Source organism: Alexandromys fortis, unplaced genomic scaffold (assembly GCF_014885135.2).
Source record: "Alexandromys fortis isolate MF-2015 unplaced genomic scaffold, M_Fortis_MF-2015_v1.1 scaffold_104, whole genome shotgun sequence".
Lineage (NCBI taxonomy): Eukaryota > Metazoa > Chordata > Mammalia > Rodentia > Cricetidae > Alexandromys > Alexandromys fortis.
The window spans coordinates 4,142,473-4,164,143 of record NW_026068000.1 but is presented as its reverse complement, the minus strand read 5'-3'; the positions used below and the strand labels follow the sequence as shown (position 1 = coordinate 4,164,143).

Sequence of the window (21,671 nt, the reverse complement as noted above, 5' to 3'; positions counted from 1 at the left end):
ACAACAACAAAAAAAAACAGAAAATAAATTACAGTACAGCCATACAACAGTAACAGTAGTTGAACATACAGAATACTGCTCAACAATGGAAAAACAACAATAGCAACAAAAGTAATTTAAAACAGCATGAAAGTATTTCCTTGACACACAATGTAAAAGGCCCTGGGGCAGAGGAAAGAGTTCATAGTATATCACAATGTATGGTCCCATTCACAGCTAAAGGAATCTATGGTTAAAGAACTTAAAAGACCTGAGTATTTCTGATGGAGATAATGATGAGGAAGGGGCAGAGAGGACTGTACAGTAAGAGAACATCTAATGTGAAATGGGTGCAGTACAAAGTGTGTGAATTTTCCCATAATTAATCAAATTGCATGCTCATGACTTCTTAGTTTTATCCTATGTAAATACTGCATTAAAATATAGACTTAACCAGTTGCAAAAGATATTAGCTCTAATTGGTTGACATTGTATCACGGTTATGTGAGTCAACCACTGTGGGATTACTTCATGTGTATTCTAGGCTCAAGCAAATAAGTCAATACACCGAAGATAATAACATACAGGTTTCCATCATTCCAGAAAGAAGTGACAGGAAAAATAGAAGGATGTGTCTGGGTTGAATTGGAAATATCAATACAAGCATGGGGTTTTTGTTAGAGTTCAAGGAATGTGTGTGTGTGTGTGTCTGTGTGTGTATGTATATATGTATATACTACAAATCATATTAGCATATTTGCATATGTCCTAGTTCAGTTAGCTGAGCTCTATAGACAATAAGATATAATACTGTCATGTAGTCCTTCTGCATGTGTTGTTTTTAGCCAGTGGCTTAGCAGAATAGAGCAAGACAAACATTCCAAACACACAGAGGAGGAAAGAAAGTGGTGTCATGGAGAAGCCACATAGCTGCTGCAGGAGACAGACATGCCCCAAAACCTTACCAGTAAACCACAAGCCTCATGGTAAAATATAAGATAACAAAAAATGGATTCACTTAAGACGTATGAGCTAGCTAAAAATATGCTTAAGCTATTGGCCAAATAGTATAATAGAGTTTCTATGTGATTATTTTGGGTCTGGGTGGCCAGAAAACAAACAAGCAGCCTCCGACAACAGTACAGAGCATGCACCACTCATGTCTTGACTTCTAAATACCATGTTTCTTTAAATGAGCCCAGATAGCACATTACCCTACCAAAAGCTAAAAATGCTAATAATCACCAAGAACACACTGATTGCAGGACAGTTTTAGTTTGTCCCAGAAACAAAGCAAGTCCCCCTAGACAATGACAGAAACATATTAAACAGACATCAAAGGATATCACCTGAATCCATTCTCATTGGCTAAATCTAGCACAAAAATATATCAAAATATTCATAGTGAGCTAGGCGGGCAGTTCAGTGGTATAAACCAACCTACCATAAGGCCTTGTGTTTGATTCTCAACATGCAAAGACAGATAAATGATGGAAGGAGGGATGTATGGACAGACAGACAGACAGATGATTAATAAATGGACGGACAGGCAGACAGATAATTACATGATGGATGGATAGATGGGTAGATGATAGATAGATAGATAGATAGATAGATAGATAGATAGATAGATAGATGATACATGCATATATACATATAATGAACTATGAATCACTGAACAAAGTAATCTAAAAATCAATGATGATACAAATAAACAAATAAGGAAAGAAATACCAATAAGTCATCAAGTAGCAAAGATTATAGCATGACAACAGAGACAAACAGTGGTCGAAGTTTCGTGAAGTTGAGGTACGACAGTATCTTCTCATGAATTATCCTTGCACTGTATAGGAAGGAGAAACAGTAAATCACACTAGACAACATTGGTAGTCACCATGCAAACAAGTATTCAGTGTTAACATCACCATCACTGGAACAAACTAATACTATTTACTTCCAGATGCAATGAATAAGGAGGATGTAATATCCTACTGGTGTCCCTGCCACAGCACAGAACCTGACTGTTGCCATGAGGAAACAGACAAACCTACTCTGGTGGAAATACTACGAAGTCTGTCAGGCACCCTTGTCAAAAATACAAAGAAAGGTGGAGAAAGAATTCCTGATTGAGTAGACCAGGCAGAGAGATGTGGAGATTAAATATCACATGTGATCCTGTATTCAGGATGAGGCAAAACAGAAAAAGTTATAAAGGAAATACTGGAACAAGTTGTTGCAATTCAATATGGGTTACAGATTAGACATCAGTAATAATGAAATGAATATTAATTAGACATTTGGTGTTAAATGAATTTTAACTTTCTTGAGTCCAGTAACTACACAGTGATCAGAAGAATAGATGGGTCCCTAGGAAATACACAGGCTGTATTTCAGGATGTGATATTCTAAAACTATCTTCAAATATTAAGAATATAATGGCAAGCAATGGAGGAAAAGAGAGCAAAGAAGGGAGATGCAAGGAAAAGAATACAAAATGTAAGCAATTGGCGAGCCAATCAACTAGTACAGAAGAACTCTTCAAATGACTTTGTAAGGTTTCTGTACATTTAAAATAGTAACATAATAAAAGTTACCCTAAAAATCTCACAAAGTTACAAAAACAGGTAAATGAGCAATTATACATCATTTAGCCAGTGAGGTAGGTAGCGCACGCCTCAAATCAGCATCCAGGAAGCAGAATCTGGGGGATCTCTTTGAGTTCGAGTCCAGCAAATGATATAGAGTTAGACCATGTCAAAGGAGGTAGGGGACAAATGATCCTAAAAAGAAAGCCTTTTCAGAAAGAAGGAGTGTAGAGCCTAATAAAGTTGCTCGCTGCACCCCCTCTTGAAGAGATGACCCATGGTGCATTCTTTAATAAAGAACTTTGTTTACCTGGATTCCACCCAACGCTCCCACAATGATCTGCTCAGGAAACCTTGTTAAAATGAAACACCCATTAAAATCTTACACAAACATAGTCTAGGAAAACAGTTGGAGAACAACTTGTCTAATAAATATATTTCCTGATCATCGTTAGTGGAAGGAAGACTGTGCTAGGGAAAAAATGAGAGAAGGCAAAGGAGAGACCCACCCACAGGGATTTGGGAGCTGTGGTAACTATAAATAATGAGTGAACAATGCCACGTGGTCACCATAAGGAAGAAACTGCATGGTCTGCTGGTCGTGTAGCCAACCCCACCAGCAAACATAATACGCCCCTGCTTGGTATCTGGACGCCCTTGGTACCCATGAGGTTTCAGTGCAAGTTCCCTAGAGGGTGCCACAACTCCCAGATACCTTTTTCTTATATAAAATGGCATAGAATCTTCATGTCTTCATACGCGCCCTCTTATACACTCTAAGTCATCTCTATTTCCATGAGATTTACAATCTAAATGCTAGGTGAGGAGTTATACACATTATGTAGTGAATAAGGACAAGAAGGAAGAAGAAAACCTGCACACGTAAACAAAACATTTCTCAAATACATTCGATGTACACCTGGTTGCACTGAGAGACACAGAATGCACAGATATCAAAGATAACTCTATTTTAAAGGAGGAATAGAGTCTATAAACCAAGTTTCAGCTTTATTCAGCCATTGCATTGAACATGTTGTGCTTCCGTGGATGTTAGATTTTCCTCTTCTGATAAACGCACAGTGGTGTGTCCGTGCAGCCTTAGTAGGAGGCTAGTCAAGTCCCAGCACTGTGCTGGGCTCAGCCGATGCAAGGATGAATGAAGGCACAGCTCCAGCCCTTCACAGGCCCAGAGTCTAATGATGGAGGCAGGAAATGAACACCGTGGTGAAAACTGTAGATTCAGATATTACGTAGTAAGCTCTGGGGACATGGCTCAGTGGAAACACCCATGGGGAGCCTCTGTGAAGCCCTGGACTTGATATTTGTGTTGACTAATTCTCTGTCAATTTAACACAAACTAGCATCATCCAGAAAAAAAAAAAGAGTCTTATTGAGAACATGTCTCCATTGGCCAGTAGGCAAGTTTGTTCTGCATCTTCTTGATTCATGATTAATGAGACAACCTAGTAAACTGTGGGTGGTACCACCCCTGAGCAGGTGTCTCTGGGTGCAATAAGAAAGCAGGCTGAGCAAGCCATGGGTGCAAGCCAGTGAGCAGTACCCCTCCATGCTCTGCAACAACTCCTGCCTCCAGGTTCCTGCCTTGGTTTCCTATTGTGACTTCCCTGGTTGATAAAGTATAAACTGTGCGATGAAATAAACCTTCTCTTTTCCAGCTAGCTTTTAGTCATACTGTTTTATTAAAGCAGTAGAAAAGTAACTAAGACAATACCCAACAACCGTGATAATAAACTAAGTGCTGGAACTTAATGAGTGGGCATGTGAAAGAACACAAAAAGGGGCCTGATTTAGACAGAATCAGGGAAGGTTTCTCTGAAGAGATGATATTTAAGCCAAAATATATCAATAGACATTTACAATCTTAGAAAAACATTTAAAAGGAGTTTTATTTTATTTAGTCATTTAATATTTCATTTTATTCCTAATATCACAGTAAAAAGTAAGCAAAATTATATGCATATATAATTGTGTATGTATATATATATTATATACACATATTTAGATATATGTGTATGTGTATATGCACATACGTTCATACATGCACATATACTCCCAATTCACTCTTAACAGATTCAACACTGAGGTCACCCCAGACAACCATTCTGGAATTTTTACAAAAGTATCTCTAATCAGGAGCATCCAACATATCACCCTGAAGCAGTATACATCCCAGCTGACTACGAATGCAACCCAGCGTACTTGTAGATGACCCCATCGTGTCTCTAGGTCATAAGGTTAGACGCCCCTGCTAGACTTTTCTAGGATTTCAAGTGGACAGAGTAAAATAATTGGAGGCAAAACCACAAAGGCACAAACTGGCCGGGAAAAATCAGAACTGGAAGAGTGTGAGGAACGGGGAAGCGAGAGGCACTGCTTACCTGTCAGCTGGCATTGATGGATCTTGTGCTCTGTGATGTCGCTCAGTGACTCAAACACCTGGAGGCAGCTGTCACAGCTGTGCACAGCTTCGTCCTCCAACTCCTCGCCGTCGTCTGGCCTCTTCTTGCAGTCTATGGCTTCTCCATCCTCAGTCTTGTCTTCAAGTTTACAGCTGGGGTCTGAAAGGCAATCAAGACTCTAAGTGTGGGTTTTAAAAAGACAGGTTCTTGTAAAGTAACATTTCATCTTCTTGCATCCGAAACCAGAAACACTAGTTTGCCTGGAAGCTGCGCCAGAGAGCTTGGCTGCTAACTGTACTGCAGAAGGATCACACGCATCCGTGGTTATTATCAGTCGCGCTTTTCTCCCCACGCCATGGCCCTTTTCATACACCAGCTACTCAGAGAAAACATGCTTAGACTTCACTTTGTCTTTTTATAACCGCCGTTTAGGAGTTTTTCATTAAAAGAGAAAAATAAATCACTTTTAAAATAAACAGTCTTCATTGCAAAGGGAAAAGAAAGTATTTCCAAGAATGAACCCCTTTCTGCTAAATATATTCTTCAAGGAAATTGTCAGATCATACAAAAGCCTAGAATCATTTAAGCTAATTACCATAGGCAAGAAATTGACCTTTGCTTATAAAGTGGTCAAAATGCACAGTTACTCCATTATCTGTGATGCCCTGCCTCCCAGCCAAGCATCCTTCCAGGCACAAATGCAAGCGAAACAGCTAGCTCTGCCTTTCAATTTCCAAGTTATAGAGGAAAAAAAGATATGAACAAGAATTATAATTACAATTGACTCATCACTAAGACAGTGTTATCAGTGTGGCGAAGCTACGTGTTGTACAAACTAAAATAATCCTATATGTGCCCTAGAGTACCACGCAGATACTGCGTTTCCTACGAGTTCCATGTAGAGATTATTCATGTTGTCATCACTTGATTCACTACAGAGAACTACCTAGTTCAGTCACCAAACCCATCACACACACAAACACACACGTATGTATATATGTATGTAAGGCAAAGAAGACAAGTACTTCCCTAAACTCCTAGTGCCTTTGCTTTTCTCTGTAGCAATGGGAAGAAGGAGTGGTGTGAAAAAAGAAAAGGGGAGGGAGGAACAGGAACTATGTAGGATAAATTAGGACCATATCATCAATGGCTTAATTTGGGTGGGTATTAGTTTCTAATAATAGAAAAGTCCTCCACAAGCAGGTATAACTGTATTCCCAATCAAATCCACATTTTTCTTTCTGTCTTTCTTTCTTTCTTTCTTTCTTTCTTTCTTTCTTTCTTTCTTTCTTTCTTTCTTTTTTTTTTGTAAAAAGGTCTCAAATAGCCAAGGCTGTCCTTAAATTCACTATGTAGTTGAAAATAACCTTGAACTTCTGATCTTTCTGCCTCCACCTCCCCAGTGCTAGGAGAAGAGGCAGGTAGCAACAAACCTGCTTTGTGTAGTGCTGGAAGTGGAACCTATGGCTTCGTACAAACTAGGCAAGCACACTATCAACTAAGCTACGTCCCCAGTCCAGAGTTTCTATTTTCTTTGAGACCTTGTCTAATCAATGAAAATTACAAACAGGTTGTTTCAAGGTATCTAACATAATGTATACTACATAATCTAAAGCCACATATTTGATGACTATAATATTAATTTTAATAGACTACATTAGACTATATAAACATGAGACATTTAATATCATTGAATATTAGAAATGCTACAACCAAGAACCCACAAGACCCAACATTTGCCAAATCTTTCTCAGAAAGTCTATAGAAGGTGGCACTTTGCCCTCCTAGATGGGAGAAGCCGCTGGGTAACCCGCAGGTTGCCTGCTTCCGAGAACCTACAGCATGCCCTTCTCTGTCTGTTCAAAGATTCCTTTGAATTAGAAATAAACTTAACTTCATCAGCACCTTCAAATTATTTAGACAAACCAAAACTGACTTCTTTTCCAATGTACAGAGTAACCTCACCGGGTCATGGGAAAAGGCAGGAGCTCATCCAAAACAGCAAGTGATTTTGAGTCGGTCTGTTTAAAACCAATTCTGTATTTAAGGAATTGGTAATTTGGGTTGATTTGCCATCTGGAAAATTATTACCTCAAGACCCTCCATACAACCATCTCAAACAGTCTAGGTGTTTCACTGGTCCTCTGGGGCGGGGTGTGACAAGATCCTTTGCGGGTCTTGCTCTCTAGCGAGCCCAACACCATTTCCAGGTGAGTGCTTAGCAATTGTTATTTAGCGGAAAGAGAATGCCTTAAAGGGGAACAGGTCCTTTCCTGGTACTTTGTCTGTAAAACAGGAACAGATCAGTTGCCTCCAAATGTAAAAAGCATCCACATATGCTTACACTCTCGAAGACTGACACGTTATGACCCGCCACATCGGCGTTTCCTGCCTTCAAATGTTCCGTCTGGAGTTACAGACTCAACGCTTTGGTAATGGTCCAAAGATCTCCCACAGATGAAGCCAAGTAGGAATAGACTGCCAACCCAGAGGGCAATTCAGAAAAGGAAATAACTGTCCCATTTGGGGAAATGACCCCGCACCAGCAAATGCTTGCTGGGGGCAGGATGAACATGCTGAATAGTCTTCCTTCTTCAGCCTGAGTTTTCAGTTTCTGACAAACCTAACTGCACTCCAGAAAATGTGGGTGCTGGCTGAACTTTAATGTATTTAGATGCCATGCCTTAGGCTTACAGACCTATTTGTTTATAAATATGGAGACTGATTATTTTAATATGCACAGAGAAAAAGGATAAAAAGTTACCTGATATGGGATTTCCCCTCTGTATACTGTGAATATCACTGGTTAATAAAAAAACTGCCTTGGTCTATTGATAGGGCAGCACAGAACAAGGCAGGGGAAACTAAACTGAATGCTGGGAGAAAGAAGGTGGAGTCAAGTGAGAAGCCATGTAGCCCCTCCAGAGACAGACACTAGAGACAGACCCTAGATGGCACTTTATCCGGTAAGCCACAGCCATGTGGCGACACACAGATTAATAGAAATGGGTTAAATTAATATGTAAGAGCCAATAAGAGACTAGAGCTACTGGGCCAAGCAGTCATTTAATTAGTACAGTTTCTGTGTGGTTATTCTGGGAGTCTGGGCAGCCAGGAACCAACAAGCAGCCTCCCTCCAACAGTCAGTCACCTTCCCACTATTTAGCATTCTGAGTATTTTATACAAATCAAATATCAAAGATACCAAACGAATATTAATGGACAGGGCTTCTGCTTTCCACGCGAAAGAGGAGCCCAGCCTGTGCTTCCACCACCCTTGCCGGTTACGAGAGGGAGGGTCATTTTAAGACTAATAAAAATGTTTTGCCTGCACTTCTGGGTTTACAGATAGGAGCCTTCAGGGACTAAAGTCAGTCAAGCTTATTCACTTCTGCTGCAACTTTAGGATTCATGCTCCAGCCAACTGGCGGATTTGTTTTTAGGTCAACACTTAAGTGGGACCCTCTGGGAGGCGGGTTCGATTATAGCCTATGAGGCCTCCGTGTGGGGAGCACCAGATTCTCAGTCTCCTTCCTTGTGAGACATTCTTCCCCAGCTTCCACTGGCTCGCTCACTCGAGGAATTCTTTCTTGGCCATTCAAAAACTGTGTTTATTTGTGTGAGGGGTTTCTGTTCCTGATGTCAGGGGGTGTGGGCAGCATCTAGAAAGTGCCTGCACTGTCAACCACTTTCTTTCCCACAGGTGGCTACCCTTCAATAATTGCACATGGCCTTAGTGATGGAGTTTTTATAAAGTCCTTTGAGATCCAATCATAAAAAATAATTGTATTACTCTGCTAGTCACTCAAACCCTGACTTCAGCCTAAGGGTTATAAACGGGAGACCCAAGCCTGCAAGTGTCACCCTGCCCCCAGCACTACTGCCTGAGGGACGTTCATTCTTCCAACCACGCTGTTGCCTATAAACCGCCACACAGGGCAGGATGTTAAAATAGCCCCCCTCAAGTCCCCAAAGCGAGACTGCAAAGCACGCTGTACCTCAGGAACCTCTTCCTCCAGCTGCCCCAAATGATGCTGCTCCAACATGTGGCATCCATCACAAAAGGTCTTACTTGCTGACCCAACTTTCCAGCTCATCCTTCCAAAGGGGGGCTGTGGGAGCCTGGATTTATAGTGTTCTGATCTGAACTAAAGGTTGGCTTTTGGAATAGAGGCACAGTTGTTATTGCCACAATAAATGGCAGCATTCTGTTTCCAGTTTTCTTAACATTACCTACAAATGAGGATCTGAGAGAGGCCTGATTTTCCTCTCATTATGGTCTCTGGCAGGTAGTTCTTTCCTTCCTCCTCTTCTCAAGGACTGTTATTGCTTTAACTTGGTTTAATAAAATTACAACTTTGGGAAAATGAAAAATTGCCCTGGCTTGAAAGTGTTGGAGGCAATAAAGGCACGGACTTCAATTAATTTCAAGTGTGGGATCAGTTTAAGGCCAAGCAGCAGAGATTCTATTCTGTCCATGTAAAAATGAGGTTTCACCACATATACTTTTTTATAACCTATATAAAAGTCAAGTAAAAGTAATGAATACCTAAAAGCCATCTCAGTGGAATGGCAGGGACTATCTAAATGCTTGAAACTCGTCTTACATATTCCCCCTCTTTGCAGCAAGGATGCCATGCCTGATCCAAGTTAAATGTCAAACTACTAAGAAAACAGTCCAAGTTCTGAGCCATTCTGCTGCCTGGAAATGGACCTCCTTCCAAGCCACTTTTGCACGGAAAAGCACCAGCAAAAGAAAGAAAAATGAAGAGATCATGTGGTTATAATTATTACCAGGCAAGGAATATTTCTGCAGCTCAGTGATGAAGTAAAACTCTGTCGCTCTCGTCTCCCAATAGTGTCCGTCGCAAAACAACTGCCTCATTAAATCTCTGCAGTAAGATTAATATGCCGTAGCTGCACTACATTTATAACTTGCTACTCTATAAAAAGCACATTTAATGGTAAGAGCCAGAGCTGGGACACAAAGTATTACTATAAAAACTTCTGGCAGCGAAAAAAGAGCACAGGCCTTGGTCCGACATTGCAGGAGATATAAATGAGGCTTTCCCTGGTTAATTCCATGAAGTCCTACCTTAAAAACCAGACTCGGCTTTTATGAGGGTGGCAGAAACACAAGATTCTAGTGATGCCATAAATATGAACGCAGGAAGGTTACTTAGTGTCGGAGGCTGGTGAGCCATGAATGAACCCAAGAAGTTGCACGAGTACACAGGCGTGCAGACTTCAACCTGGACCACTTCCTACCAGTTTGTTCTCTCAGGCACAGCCAGCTTCTCACCCAATGGAAACATGGTGTGAACTGTTCAGTCTTAACCAACACAGTACCAACTCAAAAAAAAAAAATGCATACGGGTTTATTTTTTAACTCTAGATTTCATTGTCATGACCACAACCATGGGGAACTTAATCATTTAAAGCTATAAAAACTAAATATTCCGGCTGGATAAATGACTCAGGAGGGTAAGAGCACTGAGTGCTCTTCTAGAGATCCTAAGTTTGATTCCCAGCCCACATGGTGACTCAAAACCATCTATAATGAGATCTGGTGCCCTCTTCTGGCATGCAGGCAAAACACTGTATACATAATAAATCTTTAAAAAAAAATGTGGTTCGAATACTACAGAATAGTGGGGTGATAAAAATGTAAAGATTTGCTCCATTACTTATTATCCAAGGATGAGTCAGTTAAGATAACTCAGTAAGATATGTCAGGCCCTGGACACCAAATCTGATGACCTGCATTTGGTCCCTGGGACCCATATGATGGATGCAATCTATAGCACACAGGATTCCAAGCACACACACACACACACACACACACACACACACACACATACAACACACACACTAAATATACAATATAATATAATTTTTAATGAAAAAGTGAAAGTAAGGATACCTTCAACAAAGACTTGGCATTAAAACCCATGTCTTACTTTCAGGAGCACTGTGGTAATTAAGTAAACTAAAAATTCATATAAACACATTTCACACCCAAAACCTCAGGTTAACAACCATTTTGTGCCAAGTGATAATTAATGATCTAATCTTAATTAGATGGATAAAGCCCTTGTGCAGAAAGCAAGAGGATCTGAGTTCGAATCCCCAGAACTCACTAAAGAGTCAGATGCAACTGCAAGAGACTGTAACACTAGTGCACTCCCACGCAGATACTGAAGACAGATGCTTCTGTATCCGCTAGATACCTAAGTGGAGAAATCGCAGAAACCCTTTGGGCTAGCTAGCCTGGGGTTGCAACAGAAATACAGCCAAGATGTGCTGCTCCAAACAAGGTAGATGAGGACGGATACTTGAGGTTGCCCTTAACCTCCATACAATGTACATCAGCCTGGGACAAACACACCTTCATTTATACACAGGGTCACAGAAGTGCATGGACACACATTGTACACACACACACACACATAAATACATAAATGAAGTCGTCTATGTTGCTGGCATATTTAGGAGCAGGAGAAGAAAAGCAGAGACTATCTGTTTACAGGGAACCATATCGGGAAGTACCCTTCCCACACAGTCTTCAAACCATGCTCTAAGCTTTCATTACTTTCCCCCTGAACAGAAGGGGGGGCCATCTTTAGGCTCTGATGAGGGGCTAACAAGAAGCAGAAAACATTCCCGGTGGTCAAGAACTAAAAGGCAGGGTCACTGCTCTGAGATTTCTGGGCTCTAGATACCCATTCTAACCTGAAATCCCCGAAGATGCGAACAGCTCCTAGGCAAATGAGTTGAGCCCTGTTACACAAAGGCAAGGAAGCCTTAATGAAGGCATTCAGCACACCAGACTGGGCAGCCAGCCGTCAGCCACACACTTATCTGCTGACAGCTGCCAAGTCAAGGTAAACAAGCAAACACAACAAAACAAAAACAGAAGTAATCAGAGGGGAGACTAGACTCAAGGATCCCGGAGCTGTGGCCTCGGCTTGGAGAAGTAAGACACAGAGATCCCGCGTACGTCCTGGCTAAGTACCAGCGGGTCCGTGTACAGCGCATGCGCTCAACGTCCAGCCTGCCCTCTCGGGGCTGGGATCGTTCTCTGGTCAAAAGCATGGACTGCTCTGACAGAGGACCAGAGCTTAGTTCCTAGCACACACGGGGGGCAGCTAACAACCTCCTGTGACTCCTAGGGGACTGACACCCTCTTCTGACCTCCTCAGCACCTGGACTCACACGCACATGCCAAATACAGTCTCACACACATGCACGCTTTACAAAATAAAATAGATTGGTAAAAATTATATTTCTCTCTTCAGTCTGGATACGTGGGCACATCTTTAATCTCAGAACCGAAGGGTCAACAGTTGGAGGGTTGCAAGTTGGGGATCAGCCTGGGCTACATAGCAAGATCCTGTCCAAAAAAAAAACCCAACTCTTTTCTTAAATGTTAACTTTCTACCTACTTTATTCTCTGAAAGTTATGAGTTATGAAGCTGTTTTTTAAAGAGATGGTGGGAAATCACACTTGCATTTACATGTTGCTTTTGTCTACAAAAACAAAACAAATAAAACAAAAACAAACAAACAAAAAAAAACCTTTAGGGTGGAAAAGATTGCTTCTGCATGACAACAAAGCGCTGCTGGCATTTGGAACTTCTGCGGTTTTGCTGACTGTTCTCAGGTCTCTCGGGCTCCAGCAGCGCACAGAGGAGCACCACAGAAGCACCCCTGTCAAGAAGAACGGGCCAGTCATGAGTTCATCTACTCACAACGGTGCTCCTGCTCCTTGTACAGGATGCGAGCAGGAGGAATTGAGCCCTGGAAAAAGTTAAAAATCATGGCTGCATGCAGAGCGTGGAAATGACCTGAAAGCTCCAATTCCAATCAGAAAATCTAATCTAAACTCCCTACCTCCATTCTGTTGTTTTAATCATTTAATCAAAGGACCTATTGGAGATAAGCTGTTTCGGTGATCCAACATTCAAATAAGAGAACCCGCATGGCCGCTCACAACTGTCTGCAACTCCAGTTCCAGGGCATCTGACATATCACACAGACATGCATGCAGGCACAGCACTGATGTGCATAAAATAAAAACAAATTATTAAAGAGAGAGAGGTTACAAGTGTCGCCCTAGTTCAAGTCATCTATTTCAGGATGAGTCACGACGCCTGCCTTGTCTCATCTTCAGCAAGCAAACATTTCCTGGGCACCTTGGTTAAGACCCGGGGAGTTCAAAACCTAAGCTGAAATTGTTCCTGCGCCCAGAGAGCTTATGATTTACCACCATTTGCAAAGTGTTGGTCAGGAGCAGTTTCAGAGGTTTGGTAATGACTGTTTCAGCACTGAGAGTGGCTGGGGCAGACTGGGGTCACGTGAAGCTACAAAAGTCTCCTAGGACCTTGGGCCCTCTGGTCCATTTACCCAAGTTTGCCATCCAAAACATTTCCCCTGTATCAGGGCATGATGAACATAGCAAACTCACCCTGGGAGAGAAAAATCAAAACTCAGTGAGATCAGAAGGAGGGCAACACGCAGCTAAGTAGGGCGGGCTTATCTTACTTAGCACAGAATGGCTTGTTAAGGGGCAGTAACCAAGAACACAAGTAGAACTCAGCTTCTCAAACCAAGAACGCAGATGTCAAAAGCGGCATGCCACCTTCAAGAAAACCAAGTCTCTCTGCACTAGTCCAACAAGGGCACTGCTGATCACAGGGGAGGGAAGAGGGACTGGCAATGAGACTACAGACATCATGAGTTTTGTGTGCTAACCTCAGCGCCAGAAGCAAGTGGGGGGATTTCTAAGCAGAGGTATGATGGATCCCTTCTAGAAAGATGCTGCAGTAGTCACAGAGAGGATTTGCTAGCAACATAAACAAGGGAAGAGGGAGACAGTACAAACCAAGGCCAGAGCAGAAAGGAAACAGGCGCTAGACGGCTGGTGGGGAATGATGGGGCACAGGCACGGGCAGTTAAGGACTTGCAAGTCAGTCATGGGAGCCAATCCTAGAGAGCAGGCAGAACCAGGCTAAGGACTCGCTCTCCTCAACTGGCTTCACAGGCCGAGATTTTTACTCTGAAACCATCTTCCCATATGTCTAAATGACAGCAAATAAACACCAAAGCCACCGAGGCAGCAGTCATACCAGGTAACTTCTAATCCGAGTACAAGGTATTTTAGGATCTCAGAAATCTTTAGTGAGACTTGTCTTATTTTTTCCATTTTACTTCAAACATGCATAAGGGCAAAGAAAAGAAATGCAAAATTTAATTGAAAACAAAAATGGATATTGAATCTAATAGTTCCTTTATTGTTTTTTAATATCATTAAATGTTCGTTTAAATAGATAACATAAGCAGTTCACGATCCTTCCCAACAATATAAATCCATACATAGGGGCTGGTGATGGAGCTCAGTTGGTCAGGTTCTTGCCCGTCCTGCAGGAAACCCCAAGAGCTCCAGAACAGCATTAACCGGGGCTGGGTGGCAACCGACACGTAGGAGCTTGGAGGCAAAATAATCGGGACTTCAAGGTCATCCCTGCCTACAGGAAGAGTTAGAAGCCAACCTATGACACAGGAGAAGACCTTGTCTGAAGAAAATGAAGCAAACTGGAAAAAAAAACTCTATACAAAAGGCACATCAACAAGCCAATATGGTGTGATCCAGACAGACCCTCATCTCAGGATGCTAGAACAGGGCTAGCCTTTGAACTTTCAAGAACCTTCTATAAGGGAATCATACTAACATTCCCTGAAAAAATAAAATGCCAAATAACTATATTAAATGTTTTTTACAGGCATGCACAGACCCTTATATAAGGAAATACAAGAATGATGACATATATGTAAGCAAGTCAGAAGACAAAGATGGTGCAGAAGCTCAGACCCACACGGCCTAACAAGGAAAAGAAGCAATCACCCTGCCCAGCTGGTTTTCGAAACGAAGGTTATACAGTTTTTAAAAAATACTTCTTTTCTTGTTCTGATGTAACTCTGTCTTGGGGTATTTTTCTGTCCTTTTTGTTGATAGTAGTGAGCTAATGTTGTAGTTTGTTTGGGGGTATTTTATATTTGGTTTGCTTTGGAGAAACTTAGTTTCTGTTTTTGTGTGATCCTTCTTTTCACCAGACTCCTCTTCTGCCCGTCAGATGTCTTCCCATTCAGCCTGAGACATCAGACTTTTATGAAAGTCAAACAGTGAGCAGACTACATTCCATCCTCCTTCCATTTCACAGAAAGGAACCAGGACACAGAGACGGTCTCAACAGTCGGGTACTCTAGCAGCGCTGCCTCTAGAGCAGAGGTTTCAACAGCTCAGACTCTAGTGTGGTGGGGAATAAGTGACTCCAAGGTGTGTGTGTGTGTGTGTGTGTGTGTGTGTGTGTGTGTGTGTGTGCATGCTCTTTAGCATGCAGTGGGAAGGTCTGAAAACAGCCACAAGCATAAATGAACTCTGCTATAAACTGCAATCTAAACATAAGAATTTGGGGGCGAGAATGAAGTTGTTCTTACTTCATCACAGAGCATCAGCTACAGGGCTGTTGCTACAAGCAGCCAAGGAGAACTGGGGCAAAACGTCTCCAGTAAGTATATGGATGGCACCTTCTGATGATTCTACCAATGGTTTCTATTTCTTGGTCATTGCAGAATGTCAGTCAAATAGTCATAATATTTCAAACAAGATGCTTACACTATATCCATGATTACTGAAACACGGTCTTAAGAGAGAGGTGTTTAAACCATCAGCACTGGTCTCTGCACACAGCAGTGCTTGCACAGGAGAGTTGTCCTTTCCTTCCCATGGTGAGGAGAGGGAAGGCTCCAAATTGATTCACAAAATCAACACAATACTACCGCTCAGTTCTCTTTATTCATAACTTTGTGTTACACCTTTGTTTTGTTTCAGAACTTTGAATGCTTCTCTTCTAAACTGCAATGCTCTATCTGAAAGGCAGAGACAAAGGAAGTTGTGTGGAAATTGTCAATACAACATTTCCGACATTCAGTATTCTGTTAACCAGACTCATTCCAACCTGGAACACGAAGTCTTTGGTTTTCCTTTTCCCTTCAGCACAGCTCTCTAATAAACTGGGTCCAAAGTGGAAAGCGGGTGGCTGGAAAGGTGGTTGCATTGCTAAGGCGCTCGCTGTGCAAGGAGCATAGGTCCTGAGTCCGGTGCCAAGAACCAGGCCAGGAATGATGGCACCACTGTAATCCCAACACCAGGAAGGCTGGCCAGTCAGCACAGCCTAGTAAGCAAGCAGGCCAATAAGAAACACTGTCCAAAAAGAAGGTGGCCGTGTTTTTAGAGACAACACCCAAGGTTGTCTTCCAGCCTCACAGGTATGAACAAGACATGAGAGCTCACGCAAGCATGCGCGCTCGTGCATACACACATACATTAAATTGATAATGCAGAAAGTGATTCTTAGACAAATGGAAAAAGCTATTTTTCCTTTTTACCCTTATAGACAGGTAGCAGCTCAGCATTTGTGAGTGACATGTTTAGAGAAATGAGAGAAATCTAAACAAATGTCCTGATAACACAGTGACAACAAAGGAAGAAAGATCCTATAAAATAAGGTGTATATGTTAGCCGTAGAAGACCGGGGCACAGCCCAAGCTGTGGTCTGTGGCTTACAAGCTATTGCCGGCGATACAACTGATGTTTAACTGGGAAAAATTAAGCCATTTTGTCTTCTTCTAGTTGGATTAATAAATGTATAAAAGCAACCAACCCAATGTCTAAGTTTCCTTTAGCCTGATACGAAATAAGAAAAGTCACATGATCAAAAATAAACTACAAAAATAGATGATTATTGATCTGGTATCATTTCTGTGGCACCTTCCTGGAGGAATTGGAAACAAAGGAAATTAAACAGTATCATTTAAACTTTTTAACTTCACTCTGATTTTCTAGAACACAAAATAATCCCTTGAATTTACAAATAAATTGTATTTTTCTTTAGTTTTAATGCAATTTCTCTTCCCCAAAAAAGGACCTTGAAAATGCAGTTTTTTCCTACAGAACTGGCAATCTTACCAAATGTACATTCAATCTGCATGTATCTGCAGAGCAGTAATAAAGACACTAGGTCAATTTGCATAATCAATACACAATTTACAGAGCTGCCCAGACAGAACCGAAAGAGAGTGTGGACGCCATTATCTTAGCCACTGTCAATTAATAGTTGTTTGTGAAACATGGTCCACATTCACACTGTCTCAGCCTTGACTTGGCAGGAGGCTGTGCTTACATATTAAATATTTTTACAGTATCTATGCTACGCAAATGCATTTCAAGCAGGGTTTTGGTAGCACATGGGAAATGGGATCAGGAATTCCAGGCCAGCCTGGGCTATGTAGTATATTTGAAACAAGCCCCACCTACATTGAAACCCCATTTAAAAAAGGAAATATGGGGCTGGACAGGTAAGGACAGGTATACAGAAGACTCATTTGGTTCCCAGCACCCAGGTTGGGTAGCTTACTACCACCTGCAATGCCAGCTCTGCGGATCAGAAAATGGTAGCCTCCACAGGCCCCCACATTCAATCACAGATATACACTAACTGATAATAAAATCTTTTTAAATAAAATAATGAGACAAAATTTTAAATCAGATCATCTCTAAATATGCACGAAATCAACCTGATCAGTTACATGGAGGTAAAAATTGTTGACAAATATCCATATATAGTCATCTATTCTCCACATAACAGAATCTATGCATATGTGTTTAGAAATAGTTTTCAGTAAATACATACAGAAGTTCTTTCAAAAGATAACCAGAAAGCCCAAGGCTTACTCGCTCCTCTTTCCTTCACTCCCTCCTTTCTGTTTTCTTTCGGTATTTTCGTCTGTCTTCGCTAACATTTTTACACATGTATGTTGTGACTTTCCCAGCTTATTCTCCGGGGTGCCGTAGGTGTGCTGCTGCTGCTGCTGTCTGCCTGTGTTCATTGTCTACCAGGAAATCGAGCCTGGAGTCTCGTCTTGCTAAGCACCCTGTCACTGAGCTGCACTCGGCTGTCCTTTAGGCTGTCATTTACCTATCGTCTTAAAGGAGCAATACGGACATGGCCCAGCCACCCCTGGTTTGTACCTGCAATTCAAGCTGGGTCTCCACCCCGGCAAGCTGGCTGACCTTCATGGGAAATCATCAAGAGTGGGATTCCAAGGGGCTAGAGAAGAGGCTAAGAGCTTGCGCCATTCCTGCAGAGGACTTGGGCAGTTCACCACTGCCAGGAACTCCAGCTCCAGGGGGTTTGATGGTCTTTTCTAGCCCCAGCCAGCACCTACACTCTTGTGCACATACCTACACACCACACAAACACACCACACATCACACACATACACACAGCACACACACATTACATACACATACAACACACACAAACCACTCACAATAAACACACCCCACATACACACACACACATACACATACCCCACAATTAACATATACACATACCACACACACACATGACACATACACACACCCCACACATACATACACACACAACACAAACAATACACACACACATTTCACACATACATGTACACACACCACACGCTCACCACATACACACAACACACATACAAAACATAATCATACACACCACACACATACATTACACACACACCACACACAAACCACCCACAACACACACATATACACACGCCACACATATATATACACACAGCATACATACACACACCATACACATATACATACACATACCCACACAACACACAATCACACCACACACACACATGCACTGTTCGGCTCCTCGGCCTCTGGGTGTTGATGGGGACAGTACCCCCACCTCCATAGTCACTCAGAATTTTCTCAGAAGCCTTTAGTGACAGAACTAGGGACCTGTCAGGTTCCCTTCTAAGACTTCTCCCAGGTGTCGATGACTAATACCACATCACACTGCTTTCTTGGAGAAGTTACATTCCCTTGGAACAGGGGCACTTGGGGGTGGAGGATACGGAACAGCTCTAAATACTCAAATGAAGAGGTGACAACAGAGGGACAGACCTCAGGCCTGCTGCAGAGATCCACCTCTCGAATTTGCTGCTGACTGGGTCTGGCTCATTTAGACTACAAGCGCATTTTCTAATGAGGAAACTTACTTTATGCAGCTTCAGCTTTGGTAGATTGATGTGCCCAGTGAGTCCGTGAGTCTCCCTTTTCTCTCCTATGACAAGGACACAATGATACCAGACCAAGGGTTCACTTAAGGTCAATGTCTCCAGATACAAACAGGTGCTCAGTGCCCACCCGCAAAGTATTATCCAGTATATGGTGAGCACAGGCTCTTCCAGCTCAGTGGTCACCACCTACTGTGGACAACGGCTATCAAAACCCGAAACAAATGTTCAGTTTCTCTCACACTTTCTCCAGAAGGGAAAATATTTCCTTCTCCACTCAAGGAGGCTAGCGGCCACAAAAGTGTGTCACCTCATCCCTGAAGGATTGTACAAGAGAAAGAAACATAAAGAAGAAAACGAAACAAACAAAAACAACCCAACGCATTACAGGATGCTTCCTCAGGAGGAATCATCCAGAAAGCACAGTAACGGCCAGCTGGAGAGTTGCCAGGGCCCGGCCACCTGCGAAGCAACTCATGTTGGTTTCCTGGGTCAGCTAGCCTAGGGTCATGCCTACCATTTTGCTAGCAGGAAAATTGAGGCTTAGCAAATTTCGGTGAGTGGGATTTGATCGTGAGTTCTAAGTGTCCAGTCCCTTATGTCCCTCACTGTGACATGCTGACTTGGCACACAGGATGAAAGTTGAGGCACAGACAAGCTAAAAAAAAAAGTATCCAAGAAAATGATATTCATATGGCTGCAGCAGTGTAGGAATCTAGAGAGATGGCTAGAGAAATGGCTCAGCAGTTAAGAGCACGTGTTGCTCTTGCAGAGGACCCAAGTTCCCTTCTCACACAGTGGCTCACAACCATCCTTAACTCTACTTCCAGGGCACCCAACACCTCTAACAACACCAGGGACATATGTGGCTCACATCTATACAAGAAGGATGAAGAGAACAACAACACAGAGGGGCAGACACTGGTCTCACACACCTGTAATTACAACACTTGGGAAGTAGAGACAGGAATTGGGGGTTCAAGTCAATCCTTACTTACTTAGTGAACAAGGGTAACCAGCCTGGACTACAAGAGACCCTTTCTCACAAAAGAAGAGAGGGGGTCAGAAGAGAAGGAGTGGGAGAAAGAGGAAAGGGAAGAGGCAGCAGCAGAGGTGAAGGAAAAAAAGGAAAGAATCTGCAGGAGTGGGAAGTCAGAACTCCTTCAACCAGAGTGTGAAGGAACTTGGAAGGAAATTCCTAGAATTACAAATCAAGACCGAGATCATTCCTTCCTGATCGGTCGCCGAATCACAGAATTGCTTAGGACATGATATCTCAACTCTGGATCTTGAGGTTGGTGGGATGGGTCCCAGAGGGTCCGCCCCTCCCTGCCCCCAAGTTCCATTGTCAGTGTTCTCCCTCACCCAGCGGTGCCTTCCCTGCACAACAGTGTTCCTGGTCTCATTCCTAACAAGACATCCAGCCACACTATAGCTGACCTCTCACTAAAGCACTTTCTAGAATATACAATGATGGCACAGTGCAATGTCCTCTGTCACTTACTGTCACTGGAGGGTATTCCACTCATTAAAAGTGGTCCCCCAATCCTCTTGGCTCACCCCACTCTGATTTCTATCCTTTTTCTCACTGCATTTAGCATTAAGGTTGACAGAAGAAAGATAAATGGGTACTTAAAAGTCATCTGATTGGAGATATTAAGGTGTTAGAGTTTGTACAGAAGTCAACTTTAGCACAGTTATTTAATACACAGAGAAAGGGAAGCCAGTGCCCACCAAAGAACAATCCTAGACAAAGTCCAAGGTCAGTCAATGGCCACTCACAGGCTTGCTCATGGAACACCAAAGAAACAGCCAGTGTCACAAGTCACTACTCCTCTGTCAGTGTGGACCTGGAGGTGAATCTCATGAACTAAACAGATAAGAGGGCTGGTCACTCAACAGACATGGAAAATAAGGAGGGTGTGATAAAGCAAACAGAAAAGGGAGAACAGCTTATGAGAAAGAAAATTTCATACAACCTGCCACAAAAGATTTCAAACAAAAGAGGCAGAGGCTAGACAGTCAGATGGAATGGCTAGCAGTCCAAATCATCCCGCAAGCTCCAGTCTACAGAGGTAAATTATAACCCTAGCCCCTCTCTGAAGAACAATTAGACTCCTTTTGAAAATTAGGATTGGTCCTGGCTCGAAGGATAACGATGGTGGGAAGCTCCATGCTATTCCTCTCATTTGATGTTCCCATTCTGTCCACAGAAATTCCCACAGACATTGGAATTCAGAATTCCCTCTATGCCGCAGCGCAAAGATGGGATTTAGACTCCACTGCCACACTAGCTGGTGCCAAGATGCTAGCCTCGGTAGACTGAGAGACTTGTGAGTCCCAACACCCGCACCTCTGAACATGGTCAGGAGAGTCTTGAAGCCAAGTTTAATCTCTGGACCGGAAAGGCAGAGTCAGAGGACAGTCTCAAGGCTAGCCTGGCCTGCAGTCAGAGAGACTCTAAGAGAGGGCTGGAGGGATGAGAGGGACAAAGACTATTCCTGAGCATTAAAATTTAGACCAGGGATTCTAGTTGAGTGCCTTT

General features: G+C 42.5%; 1 protein-coding gene across 3 annotated transcripts in view; it reads right to left on the bottom strand.

Annotated features, from left to right (window-relative positions):
• Positions 1–21,671, bottom strand: part of Znf521 (zinc finger protein 521) — a 294,857-nt gene that overhangs the window by 257,325 nt on the left and 15,861 nt on the right. For all 3 annotated transcript variants that reach the window (XM_050160679.1, XM_050160676.1, XM_050160678.1), the window contains one exon: positions 4,964–5,143. Coding sequence is in view for 2 of the 3 variants with exons in the window: in XM_050160676.1 (XP_050016633.1) it covers positions 4,964–5,143 (180 nt within the window). In the remaining variant the exon portion in view is untranslated. The remainder of the gene's footprint in view (positions 1–4,963; positions 5,144–21,671) is intronic.